Raw genomic sequence first — 17,071 nt, forward strand, 5'->3', positions numbered from 1 at the left:
TCTTATGGCATGTTCAACAAACGTTCTCTATGCAAGTAGGACGTGCGCTGGTAAAACTTAGTTAAACCACGCACATTTCTAATGGGTTAAGAGATGTTCAACAACAGAAAAACGTGCGCTTTTTCCAGCGTTCAAGAGTTCTCAGGGACGTTGGGAAAACATAGTAAATGAGTTCAACAACAAGTTCGGAAATCTTTTGGCAAACAAAGTGTGCTACTTGAGCACCGAACCCGGCTCGTTTTGCGACAAGAAATTTAAAAAAATTGAGCGTTTTTATAAAAAAAACCTGTTGTTTTACAACTTTCAGAATCGAGAGAATCATTCCCTCAAAATTTATTGAGGACTCAATGCCAAAATCGAAAGAATAGTGCTACCAACTCACACCATCAAAACAAAAGTGTTAGTCAGTGTCAGTCTAGATTACTTTTTCAAAACAACCTATATACATTAGGGTGTTTCATCCCAACAAAAAAGTTCTCAAAATCAGGCAAACGGAGGTTCCCCTAGTAGAGGATACCCATAGGGACTCCCATGCCAAATATCAGCCCATTTGGTTGAAAATTGGCCTGTCCCCAGCGGTTCAAAGTTTACATGGAAATTACTATAGGATTTTTGTGTTTTTCGTTCAATCGTTCCTACAAGTCTGGGGACAACATGGATTCACTCGGAATAAAGACAGGTGTGTAGGGGATGGTCCAATGAACAAATTCCAGAATTAGGGTTGTCCATTCTGTCCCCAAGGTGCGCATTGGATCAACGTCCGGTGTCTCCAGAATCAACGATTCACCCTTCAAATGTACGCATTGTCCTTAGTATGCTATGACGGCTAGCTGAAAATTGCGACGCCCCATGTCAGACGGTGAACACGTGGGGAAGCATCGATTGCATTATTATTACAAAATCATCATGTTACGTGATTTGGAATAGTTCAAATTGTTACAGGAACATCAAAAATTTTAATATCATTACTTTAGAGTATGTTTCTGAGCCAAAACTTGAGTGTATGCTCTGCCACGTGTTCACCGTCTGATATGGGGCGTCGTAATTTTTAGCTCGCCGTCATAGCATACTAAGGACAATGCGTACATTTGAAGGGTGAATCGTTGATTCTGGAGACACCGGACGTTGATCCAATGCGCACCTTGGGGACAGAATGGACAACCCTAATTCTGGAATTTGTTCATTGGACCATCCCCTACACACCTGTCTTTATTCCGAGTGAATCCATGTTGTCCCCAGACTTGTAGGAACGATTGAACGAAAAACACAAAAATCCTATAGTAATTTCCATGTAAACTTTGAACCGCTGGGGACAGGCCAATTTTCAACCAAATGGGCTGATATTTGGCATGGGAGTCCCTATGGGTATCCTCTACTAGGGGAACCTCGGTTTGCCTGATTTTGAGAACTTTTTTGTTTGGATGAAACACCCTAATATACATAGGACATTTTGAAAAAGTAAGCGATAATTCCTTAATTAAAACAAAGAATCTCCAACAAGTGTCATACATCGACTTCTGACCACTCCTTAGCCGAGGCAGGTAAGTCATTGGGTTAGTCTGTCAATGGTCTCTGGTTCGATTCCCGTAGCCAAAACTTTTGGTTTTGGTTTTGTTTTGGTGGATGATTTTTTTTGCAAGTGAACCTCGAGGGAATTATTCCATCGCCTATCTCGAGTTGTGTTCTCTGTGTCCGTAAATGGTACCACTATTCTCTCGGTTCGAGGTCATTATTCTCTCGGAAGAGCGCTGCCCAGTTTTAGGTATAATCAATAGGCATATGAGCAATTCTCTACCAAAACCGGAAATGGATTTTATTTGTATTTTTTGATTTGGCTCAAACTTTGTGGGGGCCTTCCCTATGACCAAATATGCTATTTTGTGTCATTGGCTCACCCATACAAGTCTCCATACAATTTTGGCTGCTGTCCATACAAAAATGGTATGTAAATATTCAAACAGCTGTAACTTTTGAGTGAATTTTCTGATCAATTTGGTGTCTTCGGCAAAGTTGTAGGTATTGTTGAGGACTTTTGAGAAAAAATAGGTACAAGGAAAAAAAATTGCATATTTTTTTATCAACTTTTTTTTCACTAAAACTCAATTTCCCAAAATACGTATTTTTTTATTTTCGAGATTTTTTAATATGTTTTAGGGGACAAAAATCCGCAACTTTTGAGCCATAGAGAAACATGGTTAAAAAATCTGCCGCCGTGTTATGAATTTTTGAAACAAATGTGATTTTTGGAAAAAAAATGAAGTTTCATGCAAAAACAAGTTTGACATTACTTTTTAATGCAAAATTGAATTTGCAATCGAAAAGTGCTTTGCAGATTTTTCGATAAAGGGCTCCGTTTTCAAGATATAGCCACCGAAAGTTTGATTTTAGCGAAATATTTGCAGTTTTTCAATTTTTAAAAATAGTGACCATGAGTGACCATTTCTAAAAATAAAAATTCAATATTTGGCCCTTTTAAAATGTTAGTCTTGATTTAAAAAATTTCAAAAAAAAATTTCGAAAAGATCGGAAAATTTCACGAATGTTTCATATATTAACATTGAAAATCGGACCATTAATTGCTGAGATATCGTCATTAGAAAAAGGTGGGTTGTTTTGGTGAGATTTAGAAAACTTCAATTTTCGTGTTTCTTTTTCTTAAAGCGGCTCTATCTCAGCAACCCGAGGTCCAATCTTCAATGTCTCTTAGACAATTTTATAGCAAATTTTCTGAACTTTTCAAAACAAATATTTTTAGAAATGGTCACTCATGGTCACTATTTTTAAAAATTGAAAAACTGCAAATATTTCGCTAAAATCAAACTTTCGGTGGCTATATCTTGAAAACGGAGCCCTTTATCAAGAAATCTGTAAAGTCATTTCGATTGCAAATTCAATTTTGCATTAAAAAGTAATGTCAAACTTGTTTTTGCATGAAACTTCAGATTTTTCCAAAAATCACTATTTTTTCAAAAAATCATAACTCGGCGGCAGATTTTTTGACCATGTTTCTCTATGGCTCAAAAGTTGCGGATTTTTGTCCCCTAAAACATATCAAAAAATCTCGAAAATCAAAAAATACGTATTTTGGGAAATTGAGTTTTAGTAAAAAAAATGTTGATAAAAAAATCTGCAATTTTTTTCCGTGTACCTATTTTTTTCTCAAAAGTCCTCAACAATACCTACAACTTTGCCCAAGACACCAAATTGATCAGAAAATTCACTCAAAAGTTACAGCTGTTTGAATATTTACACACCATTTTTGTATGGACAGCAGCCAAAATTGTATAGGGACTTGTATGGGTGAACCAATGACGCAAAATAGCTTATTTGGTCATAGGGAAGGCCCCCACAAAGTTTGAGTCAAATAAAAAAATACAAAAAATAAAAATGGTCGAAATCGGCCGATTTCGTAGAGAGTTGCTCACATAAGTATACCTAAAAATTACTATTTTAAATGGGACTATAATTTCAAAACACAAATTTTCTCGAAAATTTCTCAGAGCGTGAAAATATTTTGAAAAACTAGAAAATCAATCAAAAATAACGCTTTTTGCATTTTGTTTTAGTTCAACAATGATTTATCACCATCAAATTTAAAGGAGAACATCAACCAAAGCTTTTCCACTAAGATTTTTGTTACAGATATTCTAGTATCTTCAAAACTACGGGAACTTTCGATATATTTTTTTAGTCCTCCCCTAAAGCACTGTATTCAAGACAATTTACAACAAAGTTTAATTATTTTTACTATCAAATACAATCAAATGTTTACGTGCAATAGTCACGCAAAATGCGAAACGCCCGGTTGCCAAATTGCTTCAAAAGAGATTCTGAGAGAAAAACATTTCTGAAAATGTTAATGTTTTAGTTTATAAACTTATTTTCATTATTAATTTGTAAATGTAAGCAAGGCACCAACCACCTAATGGTGGATTAAAAAACGTTTTTACATTAGAAACTTCTGGTAGTTTAACCCTCTTATACCCAAGTTAATATTTTTAAGGCATTTACAGAGTTACACAACACAAATCAAACTTCCAAACTCTTTTTTTTTTCTTCTAAAATTGTAAGAGTTCCATTGAATGACGTTTTAGAATCACATTTTTTTTTGATAATAGATATTCGGCGAATATTCAGATCGAAGCCAGCTTCAGAGGGTTAATCAAAGCAATGGATTGAATAATCCAAATTAACTTTTTTTAATCAATTATTAAACTCAAGTTGTAAACCAAAATCCTTTAATAATATTATCTAAAATTCATAAAACGAGAATTTAAGATTTTACAAATTAGGACATGTTTCTATGTTTAATGTTAGATAATAAATTAAAGCTATCAAACACTTAGGTACGCAAAACTTTCATAATTATTGATAATTAAATTTGTTCAATCAATTTTATTTGCACAAATTAATATTAAAATTTTCCCGAAATGACGAGACTAGAAAAGTCGTTTTTCGGGAATGTAAAAAAAAATGAAAGTTTCAACTTGTTGCAAAACTCGTTTTTTGTATGTATAAATGAATCGTACTGAAATAACAACATTTCGTAACTTGTTGACTAACCTACGATTTCATTAGGGCTTTGAAAAAAGTTGCACTAGAAATTCTTATTTTAAATTTCAGGGTTGTTATCAAAGATTAATATAACCTATAAGGCAGCATTTAAGGTTTCGTTTCTAGAATTCACATTAAGTATAAATTTGTGATTAATTTGACAAAAAGTTTAAATTTTGCTTGAACTTCAATAGAAAAACTACATTTCATTAAAATTACTGAGTGCCTAATTGACAAAGGGAGCGCGTGGTCGTAAAAAATATTCGGAGTGAAAAGTGATTTTTTTGTGTGTGCCTTTTGTTTCGCATTTTTGTCTTGTATTGTGTGCTGCGAGGAGAAGATTACCCTCTGAAAATGCAGCGTCATCAGTGCATAATTGGCAAAGGGAGCAAAAGGTCATACAAAATATTTGGAGTGAAAAGTGATTTCTTTTGTGATTTTCAAAGCCCTTCCTATATCATCGTTGATCGGAAGGCACTGCGTCGGGTGGATTGTGTTTAAATTTTTGGAGGTTTTATTTATTTGCGGTGAAAAAGCCATTCCTATATAATGATCGAAAGACGCACTGACAATTTGGATCGTCGAGTTAATAGTGGAGCAAAATAACTGTGTGTGAGTGATTGTGTGTGCTAACCAGAAAGACCTTCCCATAGCACCGTTGCTCGGAAGGCTCGCCGACGGGTATGTTATGAAAGTCGTAGCTCGGGAGGCATCGAAAAGCCAATACCTTATCCTACTAACCCAAAAAAATATTAATCACGTGATGCTTGAAGGAGATGCTGTGGATTCAACGGTCTCAAGCGATATCAACAAGTATATAGCGAAAAACTATGTGCTTGATGAGTCTGCAACTTCAACTATCGGACTAACATTCCTCCCTTTCGTTGAACTGCAGGCTTCTTGGGAGGGCGCCGGTATTGACTAATAAAGTAGAGATCTTCATTTGCAATAAAAATCTTTTCTTTTAAGCAACATTCTCAATAAATGTGTTCTACTAAAATTAACAAAAACGTTTTCCAAATTGAACTCATATTTCTTGAAAAAAATATGACACCTGTGGCAACAATCTGCAGCTTTTCCATATTTAAAAAAGTTATCTTTAGAGTAATCTTTAGAGCAAAGCAACTTTTCAAATCGGTCCATAAAACATTTAACCTTTGTTGGAGATCGTTTATGAAATCAATAGTAAGAACACATTTTTCCCATTTTCATTTATTTTTTGCTTAAAATGTTTTATTTTGAACAATTTTAAGATAATATTTTCAATGACGATTTATAACTTTTCAATCTATTTTTTCGCGGACTTTTTAGTTTAGAATAAAAAAACGATCAAAACATTATTGTTATTTTGCATCTTTCTGAGTTTTTCTCGGCAAATTTTCAAGAAATGAAAGCAAGCAACGATTCAAATATGTATTCAAATCACTTCACCCCCAATGCCCGTTGTGCTCGGTCCCCTCAAGTGGTTTAAGGCCCTACTCGCACGTGTACACCGACCTATGAGACAGAGGCGGTCACGGTAAGGATCACAACTCTTCAGTCAAAAAAAAAAACGACCAAAAACAGCACGTTTGTTGCTATCAGGTAGTGTCTCTTTGTAGGACGATGCTCCTATTTTGGACCTAAAAAGTCACCTTCAACTAATTGTAGCTAAACTTGGATTAAGATAAGGAAGCCAAACATAATCTTTAAATATTGTGGGTTATCAAAATTGTGTTAGAACCAAAATAGGTGCACGTGCTTAACTCAAAACCAATCACACACAGGCACAAACCCAAGCTTCGACACACGTGAGTTTGGACACCCCGGCAGGGGGTGCTAATTACGAGGCAGCGAATCAAACGCTCATTAATAGCCACCACCGTGCATGTATAAATTTTGCGATAAACAGTTTCACAGGCCATATACCAAGGAGGGCGCGGTTCGTTCTTGGCGTGCGGGGACATTCCGCCTCCGGGGTCAACCCTAACGGAGCAGGGCTTCACACAAATAGGAAGCAGACACTTACGGCATAAGGTGCTAGTATAGTAAAATCGAGTGATCTAAACCTAACCTAGAAGCGCGCTAGAATGAATTGTTATTATTTTGAACTCGTTGACCGACTGAGCGGCGAAAAGAAACAGAAAAACAGTGAAAAAAATCCGGTTCCGGAAGGTTGGACCCGAGCTGTCTAGAAACGCTCGAAGTGAACAGCTAAAATTAGTTGATCGCCGATCGTGAACTTGATTGATCACTTAATTCACCAGTTGACCCCAAAACAACGGTCTCGTGATCATCGGCGTTGGGTGGACATATTGATTGTTGGTTTGAAACTTGAGGATATTGTCGCTGTTGTTGGTGTTGCAAATCAGTCACGATCTTGTCCTTGGGTTGAAGTGCAAAATCGCCGTATTTGCGTAAATTTACAGCGCGCTAGACGTAACTTTACGGCGTTGTCACACATTGCTAAACGGCAAATAGAGGTGGATGGGAGAGTTGGTCAACAAACTTTTTGAGCTGGGATTTTAGCTTTGATCTTGACCAGTGAATTTTTTTTTCTGTTTACGATATTTGTTTTATGTTTAATGTTTACCAATAAGTACTATGAAATGAAATTTTGATTTTTAACAATCAAACAATCAAATCTTCGAATAATCGGTTCGATTAATTTTTGTTATTTTTTTGGATTTGGATGAAACATTGAAAACGGATTTACTAATCGATATGATATCTTTGGCAAAGTTTTCGGTATTGCTTAGGTAAAATTCATTTGGCAATGTTGCCATTTAAAAAAAACGTGACTTTTGAAAATCCTGAAAATTTTCTTTAATTTTATTTCAAGATGTAACTTTCAAAAATGTTTTAATAGAAAAACGAAAAAAAAAAAAATTTTTGTCTTATTTTTGATTAACGACCCACTGAATCAGAGCTGACCAAAGTATGGCCCGCGGGCCAAACATAGTTCACGAGGTGAATTTTCGTGACTCGCGAACCCATTTTGAAAGATCATGTAAAATTACCCATAAACCCATCTATAAAGTGTTTTCAAAATTCTTTAAATTCAAATATATGTATCATTTTTAATGTTCAGATATGATTGACTTGCAAATGAATTATGAAATGTTCAAATTTAACAAAAGTATTCCAAACCTCTAAACCATGGCTAGTTCGTGTTATAAATATAAACACGACATTTTTCTACAGACTTCAAATTTAATGGGAAGTCTGATCATCTGAAAACAGTCTAAAATGCATTTTTCTGCATTGATGATTATATTTATCATGATCAAGCTGGATTAAAACTTTTTGGATTTTCTAAGAAAATTCCGGTGTACAGCACCATAAAAACTTTTTTAAGACAAAAAAATCCCGTCAATACATACATATATTGGACAATAATGATTTTAAAACACTTTTTTTAAAAAAAAAGGTTGAAAACATGGCACGAAATTTTAATTAATATGCTTTTTTATAAAGAAAATTGTTCTTTTTTGAGAGAATTGTTAAAAGGAAAAACACAATATTTGAAAGAAAAAAAAACAGAAAAATGAAAAGTTGAACAAAGTTTGAACACAAAAATTCTGAAGTTTAACGAAAGAGTACCGGCGTTGATAAAAGGGGAAAGCAAAAGGTAAAATATTTAGAAATTAAATAGAAAAGTCCTGCAAAGGCTTATGAATTGATCTCAGTTGAAAGGTTCTCCAAATCTCAGAATGGCAAATGTAACGTCCTGGAACAGAACTGCTAAATTCAAAAAAAAAACACAAATTGAAATGGAAAAATTGAAGAAAAAAAAATAAACATAAAAAATACGAGTTAAACAAACTTAAATGCAAACATTGATCATTTTGAAGCTTCAAATTTGGTGACAGTTTTTCATCAAGGATTTTTTTTCGAAATTCATCAAATTGTTCAAAAATTATTCCTAAAAAAAAAGCAAAGGGCAAGGGAAATCCATTACACTCAAACCCTATTGGTTTGACACCAACTGTTGTCAAACGAACGGGGTCACGTTTTAGTTTGACACCCCTTTTACACGGAGTTCACTCACACTACCAAACGTTTGTTTTGATAGTGTGCGTGAGCGCCGTGTAAAAAGTGACAGTTCGTCACTTTTCAGTTTGACTTTGACCAACCAACGGGGTACAAACTAAAAAAGTGTCAAACGAAATAGTGACCAACCACCGGGGATTGAGTGTATTTGTTCCTTCAAACACAAATGTAAAGGGGAATTCATTAGCAAGTCAACTTCAAAAGAAAACTTCAACTGCTTCCTTCCACTTTCCATTCCCAAAAACTCCCTTGAAAGCATCGAATTAAGCTCGGAAACATTTATTTTCCCCCCTCACAAGCTTTGGAAAATATGACCACCGAATTTATGTGCAGCTTTCAACCACCAACCTCCAATAGTTCCACCACCGACCACTAGAGGGAAAACGTTCAAAAGCTCCGCCAGCGATTGTGCTGCCACCTTCGTGTTCAAGCAAGAAACTGGAGCGCAGGAAAAGCTCGAATAGCCGGCAACACTGTTTTGGTTTGTTTTGACTGTCAAAATCGTTTGTTTACATTGCTAGTTTTGGTTCAATAAGACGAATTTCCACGCGAAAAATGTCGTTCGTCGCTAGAAACACACTAAACCGGAACATTTTCCGATTGTTGAATACCAACTTCCCCCCTTCTTCCTACTGCTGCCTGCAAAACTCACTAAAATCAATTAAAACAGAGCGAAACTACACTAACTTGGCCGGCTGCACGAGCACGTTACACAACCAGCTGGTTCGACAACAGCGCCAAAATCAGCTGATTCGAGGCAAATCGAAGAAGGTGAACCGGAACCAGCAGGGACGCCGCCAGGACGAGGATGAGGACGACGATGACGATGGCAAGGACCAGCTGGATGAGTTTGACGAACTGCTAACGGACAAGAATGCCAAGCTGGTCAAAACCAGCGTCGGTTCCCTGCGGGCGGATTTGATCGTGAAGGCCGGGTTGGGAATCGCGAGGAAGTAGGGATTCGGTAAAATTACTTGAGTTTTTGTTGAAACTAATTTTACTCATATTTTAGCAAAGTGGAGACCCTTTTCTACGAGAGCAAAATCCGGGTCAACGGAAAGAAACTGCTCAAGAAGAGTGCCCAGCTGGACGTGGGCGACGAGGTCGATGTCGTGAAGGGACCGAGTCCTACCAACCCGGACCACCTGATCGTTTCACGGGTGGAAATACTCGCGGCGAATCCCAAATCCGAAAGCATAGGAGTTAGTTTGCGGAGGCACAAATCCCTAATCATTGAGAATTACGAAAGTGATGCCGTCATCGGAGACCGTTGAACCAAGTTGTATGGGTTAGAAGAATAGAAATGTTTTAATAAATTATCTCTGTCTTTATTGAAAGTTACAATGATTTGTTTTACATAGTGTCTCATTTTTTTTTATTTTATCTCAGTTGTGTTTTTTTATAGTACTTAGTTCCGCGATAAAAAGTCTTTCAATTCTCACGTAAAGCTGTCCTTTCTCCACCGCTTTTGTTTCCATTACCTAGATCTTTACTAAATTACAGTACGAAAGCCGTTAGTTTCAGATTAATAATTTCTATTAAAAAAAAGTTGTGCTGAACAATTCTCTTAGCCCAAATAATTTTTCAATTTTCATTCTGTTTTTCGTTGATGAAATTTTGCCCAAACGTTTTTGTATCCAACGAATATAAATAATTGAAGATCTACCATTTTAAGTTTTAAATCGATTTATCTAATCGAGGCACCAAGCTCATTTTTCATCCTTAACATTCTTTAGTTTAAAATAATAACTTCATATCTTTCATTGTTGTAAGAATATCGAACTTTCAGTTAGTAGCGACTACAATCATCATACCCGATATTTCATCTCCCATAATTCACAGCACTTCTTTCCGTGACGAGAATTTCAGCACCAATATTTGCAGTTCAGTTTAACGGGACTCACTACGTGCGTTATTTCATTGATGTTTTCTGAGAAACCAAAACAATCTTCAGCGAGTGTGTGTGAACGAGGGAAAGAAAAGGAGTGACAGAAAGAGAATGCTCTTGCTAGCAAGCACGAGACAAAAAAGAGAACTCACAAGCCATTGTGACGGTTGCTATACCTTCTGATATGTTGATACGGGAATCATCTTATGATAGTTTTGCCTTCCTCACCTCACTGAGGCAAGGCTATAAAATCACTCGAAAAATGAACTTCTCAATTGAACCTCCTAGACCCACCTTCATGTATACCTATCGACTAAGAATCAAATTCTGAGCAAATGTCTGTGTGTGTGGTGGGATGTTGATCAAAAAATTGTCACTCGATTATCTCGACATTGGCTGAACCGATTTTGTCCGTTTTGGCCTCGTTCGATCCGTCTTGGGGTCCCATAAGTCGCTAATAAAAATTATGCAGTTTAGTTAAGTACTTCAAAAGTTATGCTAAAAAAACGATTTTAACAAAAGTCCGGAAGATTGTAAAAAGGGTGGTTTTTGTAAGAAAACCCGTCATGCTATACATTTTCAGAAAGGTATTTAAAAGACCTTTTTAACGCGTCCAAGACATTGAAGATCTGACGAATCTATTAAAAGTTATAAGCACGTAAGTGTCATTTATACGCTTTTTGGAGGCCGGATCTCAGATATGTTGATGAAAACGTTGTCCGGATCTCTCATGCGACCTATCGTTGGATAGGTATTCAAAAGACCTTCCCAACAGGTCCAAAACATTGAAGATCTGACAACCCTATCAAAAGTTATAAGCACTAAAGTGTTATTTACGCACTTTTCTTTAGGCCGGATCTCAGATATTTTGATGAAAATGCTGTCCGGATCTCTCATGCGACCTATCGTAGGATGAGTATTCAAAAGACCTTTCTAACGCGTTCAAAACATTAAAAATCTGACAACGATATCAAAAGTTATATGCAATTAAGTGTTATTTACGCACTTTTTGCATTTTGGATAGCACCCTTTAAATGTGAGGAAGGCACAAACCACCTAATGGTGGATTAAGAAACGTTTTTTTTCTATCACTAACTTACGACACTGATATCAGGTCCCTTAATTTGTGGGTTTCTCTGGAACGACGCAACATTTTTGCATTTTTTAAAGCAAATTGTACGTTTTGTGCAGATCTATAAAACGCATTTTGAAGCTTACAAAAAAAAAATTATGGTTAAAGAGGAATCGACGAATCTATGACATTTCCCCGAAACCCACATTCCCGAAAAGACATTTCCCCAAATGCCACATCTCCGAAAAGACACTTTCCCGAAATGAAATTCACCCGAAAATCATATCCCCGAACAATCCATTTCCCCGAATGGCAACATTCCCTAAAAACCATTTTCCCGAATGGCCACTTCTCCTAATTTTCCACATCCCTGAAAATCATTTTCCCGAATGACCATATCCCCGAACGGCCATTTCCCCGAACGCCACTTCCCCGAACCAGGTCAGGCGGGCATGCCCGGGTTCGGGGAAGTAGCGATCAATGAAGTATCATGCACAATTAAACGTTCAAAAAATTCCGAGCTTTTTTCGAGCATTTTATATCACCTTCACTTAAATTTTGAATATTTTCCAAGTTTGTGGAGTTATTCGAACTCCGGATTTAGAGATTTAGTTACTCCAACTGCCTTTCAAAAAGAACTGACTCCAGCGAATCCAACAAAAACTCCGACTATGACTAATGATGTAGAGAATGAGTACATCTTGAGCAGAGTACATATTTATAATGAACAAACCTGCCGCTTAATACAGTTGCCTATTTTTCACATTTCGTAAGTGCGACAATTGGCCAAAGGGATTCCAGGTTAGAATGCGTTTGACACAAGTAAGATCTCGACTACCGTAAACATTTGTAAGGGACTATCCACAAACTACGTGGACACTTTTTAGGCAAAGAAGTGACCGGTTTACTAAATAAAACTTTGCGATTTATTGCAATGCACACTCAAGCACTGAATGAGCGACCTGATGACATGCTGTCACAAACTACATTTGGGGGTCTTACACAAATGACGCCTAAACTAACAGGTTTCTCTGTATACTGTCCCGACTTGATTATCCGAAGGCCTCGGAAAAATTTCACTTCGGATAATCGAATCAGGAAAAAAAAAATCTTTGTCTTATTTTTAATGGTCGAGCTTAAGGATGAACCACAAATTACTCTAAAATTATTTAGAATTTTTAAATCCAAGATGGCGGCCAAAATGTTGGTGATAATATATTGAATTTTTTTTTTACAAATTAAAAGACAATCAAATATTCAAATTTGACTAAATTGTGGTAGCAGAACTCGAATTTGATGTTTAAAATAAGATAATAAAACATATGAAAAATCTTTTTTTTTTTTGGTCATGATTCGGATAATCGAGTCTGGACTGCATTTTTAAAGATTTCATTAGGGTAAAACATTGGATTTAAACAAGTAGCAAATCCCATGGCAACTTTACCCAACCCCTACCCAATGCTGTCACTAGAGCAAGTCCGGATTGTTTTTTTTTTTTTTTTAAACAAGGTCTAATAAACAAAATTTTATTTTTTTTGCATTCCCGGTCAGACGGAAATAACTTGGGAATAACATTTTTTGATATTTGAAAATACTAGGCGGATAACATTTCATGTTATTTATAACAGGATTTGTTATTCATCGTTATGATTTTTTTGTTATTGGATTGTTATTGTAATAACAGACTTATAACATATTTAGTTATTCTTCGAACAAATCTTTGTTATTATTTTTTGTTATTTAAACAAATAATCCGAAAATCCCAATAACATTTGGAGTTATTCTTCCATAACAAAAAATGTTATTCCAAAGTTGTTTTGGCTTTCAACCAATATCAGACCAATAACAAATTTTGTTATCATAACATAAACTGTTATTAAACTCTTATGCAAAAATGGATTTTCAAGAAGATTCGATAACATTTTTTGTTATTTTAACAGTATTTGTTATTGAAATGTCATGAATTTTGTTATTCCGTCTGCCCGGGTTGCATTGAATACGGTTTCAAAAACACCCAAAAAACAAAAAACAAAATTGTTTATTGGACCTCTAACAAATCTTGAAGTGGAATAAACTCTTGTATACATTTAAGATTTCGCCTTTTTGAAAGGTTATTACGGATTTCATCGTTACCTTCTAAGTTCGTCAAAGTTGGCGCAAAAAATAGTAAATATTTTTGACAATGCATCTCGTCTTAGGGCTCTATACGGGGAAGCAATCTACCTTTTTTTTACAAACAAAATATAGGTGTATTTTTAAAATGTTTTTTTTTATTCATAACATCATTTTTATTAGGTCCTTTTCGGTGCTGGGACCTGGTTAGAACCGAGTCGGATTTTGTAATTACATTTTACTTAAAGCTAAGAGTAATTACAGAGGAGCGATTTTTTTTAAATGGTTGATCGGATAGAAAATTGTGTTACGATAGAAAATTTTGTTACAAAACACTTTCTACAATTATAACTTAGACAATTCGGCCGGATCTCCCAGAAAACGACCAAAACTGGTTGTCTAATGAATAGAATGAATTTATTAAACAATGTTTCATTTTTTCAAAACCCAAAAAAGTACTTGTCCACATTCGACGCTTTGTCCTTTCAACCTTTTGTCATTCGACTTTTTTGTAAAAAATAAATAAATGAAAAGCAAATAATAAGTTGTGTCAAACCCATAGATATATTCCAAAGGAATTCTTAAAATTTATAATCTAGTAACATAAATTCAGTAAAATTATAAAAAGCTTTTTTTCGTGTGAATCAGCATAACAAAAATCGGATTCAACTATCGACTTCGGTATAAACAAGTTAAATCTTGTAGTAGTAATTTCAAAGGTTAGTAAGGACAATTGGATTCGTACTTGTTTGAAGAACATAGTTAATTCGGACAATTTTTAACCAATATTTATTTCAACCACCGATTTATTAGTGATCTGAAGACTGTCGATTTAATCGAAATTTGCAAATAAAAATGTTTATTAAAATTTAAATTGTGTTGAAAAGTTGACAAATCAAGTCTTAAAATCGGATTCAAAATTTGTAGAGATTTCAACTGCTTAGTTTGATAAATGACTTGGAATTCAAAGACGTTTGCGCAAAATCTCATGAAAAAGTGTAAATTTTATCAAACTAATATTTGCTAAAGAAAAGTTCGGCTTTAATCAACTAGAAATCTCACTCTTACTAAATCATTAACCCAACCTTGAGCCTCGCTCATTACATGTTAGCGATTTATAATATTATAATAGAAAGAAATTGACTAATGTAAAGAACACGCCAGCTTCCACCCTTTCATTTGAACCCTCACCGCAATCCTGGTCAAATCACGTTAGCAGCTTTTTTCCTTCTCTCTTTTCTAGTTTAGTTTAGTGTTTTTTTTTAAATTTAGTGGTAATAATCATCACACAGCGAGTAAGGCGACGGGCGCGTATCTTTCAATATTTGTTTTTTTTTAAATCGATGTAAAATGGATTGGTTGAAAATCACAAAACACACACACGCGCACAGATTAAATCAGCATCTCATCGTCGCTGTCCGAGAGGGCCCCCGGCGGATGCATCAACAGGCTGGCCTCCTCGTTGGTGCGAACCTGTCGAAATTTAGGCAAATTGGATTAAATTTGAATCGTTTAAATAAATTGAAACATGCTTAAAAGATGCTGTCATGCAGTACTGAAATTTCAGCTAAATATTGACTTAGTAATGTTACGAATAAAAACAAGTTGGCTCTTAAATGATACAATTAGTACGGGATTAGTGCGACCTAAGGAAACAAAAAAATGGTAAATACCCTTTACTTGGTTGGGACAAACTGAAATATTTTACAAAAAAAAACACAATACACTTGTGGATGAGGGAAAGAATACGCTTAAAATTGAACAAAGCCATCCTAGAAAAAGAAAAAAAAGTAATGAAAGTAAATCAGTGGGCGATACACAAGCAGTTTGCTAATAAAGTATATTCAAGTAGTTCAAAAAGTACATTTTAAATGCAATTAAAGCGATAAAGCTAACCAAACTAGAGCACACGCACACACATAAGATAAAGGACGCAGTTGTCAATCACAGCCAGTCCGGAAAGGTGCCACCTACCCTCGAATACTGCACCAGCACGTTGCGGCCGCGGAACAGGGACCGCAGGTACTCGCGCCGTTCCGGGTTGCGCAGCAGCAGGAAACCACCGGCGCCGGCCAGCGAGACCAGGGTGAGGACGGCGAGGATGACGCCTGGAAAGATGTGGGTGAAATTCAAAAATGAGATGGTGTTTTACGATTAGGGGTTTTATGAAATCTAACTTTCCAAGAATATTCTTGGGATTTTTTTTCTCTTGTATAAAGTTATTGTTGAAGACGCCAAACCTCGCAATCTACGAGTAATTTTGTAAATAGCAAGCATCAGAGCAAACCCTCAAAAATCTATGTTTTGAACGTAGCAATTCAGGACAGGGTTCTAGTGAAAAGTGCTGTTTTGAGTACTTATAGGGCTTTAAAAAAATATATTAAAATTGAAAATAAACAAACCAAAAGTTATTGCCGTTTTAAGGTTGAAAAAATGTGATTTTAAAACATAAATAACATGAAAAAGCATAGGTTTTTTAGCACTACGTCCCAAGTAGCACTTTTTGTTCGACAAGAGATTTCAGAACTGATTGTTTTCCTAACTTCCCTGAGAAATCTTGAACGCTGGAGAAAGCGCACGTTTTTCTGTTGTTTAATTTGTCTTAATCCATTAGAAATGTGCGTGGTTTAAGTTAGTTTTGCAAGTAGAAGTCATACTTGCTTAGAGAACGTTTGTTAAACATGTCATAAAAACTCTTGACTATAAAGTTCTGAACCGTATGCACTCGAGAGTCTGACACAATTATTTTGGTATCAATAATAAATAAACAAAAATTATGTTAACGGCAGTTTAGAACCGATTTTAACATCATCCTGCCTTCAAGATTCAGAAGTGAGTTAGACAAACGTTTTGAAAACCGTTCAAGAACATATTGTGGCAGACAGATGGTTAAAGAAGCTGTTCATAAAATACGTCCCAGGTGCTCGCTTATATTTTTTTCTTTATTTAATACTTTTTTCATCTGGGTTTTACCAAGTTCAATAATTCAATTCAATTCGGTTTTATTTGTGAATAATCGAGATACAATGAGTTCATTAAGGTACACAACAGAGGTTTGGTGTTCCTTTCAGCTGTGTTTTACATCGTAATTCAATCGAAAAATTATTACTTATAACTATGGAATAGACAAGAGTAAGAAAAAGTTTTCAAAAAACTTTCAGAAAGAGCAATGGGAAAAGGATAGATAGAGAGAAAGCTTAAAACTAGATCACTGACAAAAATAATCAATTATAGATGTGCTTGATCATCAGCTCCCCGAGGGCCAGAAATTGCTCCGCCTTGTTACGGCAGCTCCGAAACCGCGTCATCATCTCCCCCGCGAGAGCAAAGAACACCGGCAGGGTAAAGAGATCTTCCCCGGTGACTCCTTGCTGGGCCGCATCACCGCTACCGGCAGCGATCACGCTGGCAAA

The 17,071-nt window shown here is 35.7% G+C and overlaps 2 protein-coding genes across 5 annotated transcripts in view; one reads left to right on the forward strand and one right to left on the reverse strand.

The window, feature by feature from the left end:
* The first annotated feature begins 9,074 nt into the window (after nucleotides 1-9,074).
* On the forward strand, nucleotides 9,075-11,727 carry LOC120419701 (mitochondrial transcription rescue factor 1). Its single transcript, XM_039582488.2, has 2 exons — nucleotides 9,075-9,539; nucleotides 9,599-11,727. The coding sequence occupies exons 1-2, from the start codon at nucleotides 9,142-9,144 to the stop codon at nucleotides 9,858-9,860; spliced, it is 660 nt and encodes a 219-aa protein (XP_039438422.1). The 5' UTR covers nucleotides 9,075-9,141; the 3' UTR covers nucleotides 9,861-11,727.
* LOC120432354 (cation-independent mannose-6-phosphate receptor) overlaps nucleotides 9,891-17,071 on the reverse strand; it is a 259,577-nt gene continuing 252,396 nt past the window's right edge. For 2 of the 4 annotated variants that reach the window (XR_008212785.1, XM_052711699.1), the window contains 3 exons: nucleotides 15,633-15,766; nucleotides 15,332-15,430; nucleotides 9,891-15,131 (listed from right to left, as the gene is read on the reverse strand). Coding sequence is in view for 3 of the 4 variants with exons in the window: in XM_052711699.1 (XP_052567659.1) it covers nucleotides 15,101-15,131; nucleotides 15,332-15,430; nucleotides 15,633-15,766 (264 nt within the window). In the remaining variant the exon portion in view is untranslated. The remainder of the gene's footprint in view (nucleotides 15,132-15,331; nucleotides 15,431-15,632; nucleotides 15,767-17,071) is intronic. The other 2 variants (XM_052711700.1, XM_052711698.1) reach the window with 1 other exon arrangement.

This window comes from Culex pipiens, chromosome 1 (assembly GCF_016801865.2).
Source record: "Culex pipiens pallens isolate TS chromosome 1, TS_CPP_V2, whole genome shotgun sequence".
In the NCBI taxonomy this organism is placed as follows: Eukaryota; Metazoa; Arthropoda; class Insecta; order Diptera; family Culicidae; genus Culex; species Culex pipiens.

Excerpts from the sequence above, each read along its gene's own strand:
- LOC120419701 (XM_039582488.2), top strand. The coding sequence starts at position 9,142 with ATGTCGTTCGTCGCTAGAAACACACTAAACCGGAACATTTTCCGATTG. Across the intron at positions 9,540-9,598 it reads GGGTTGGGAATCGCGAGGAA|CAAAGTGGAGACCCTTTTCT; the intron begins GTAGGGATTCGG and ends CTCATATTTTAG.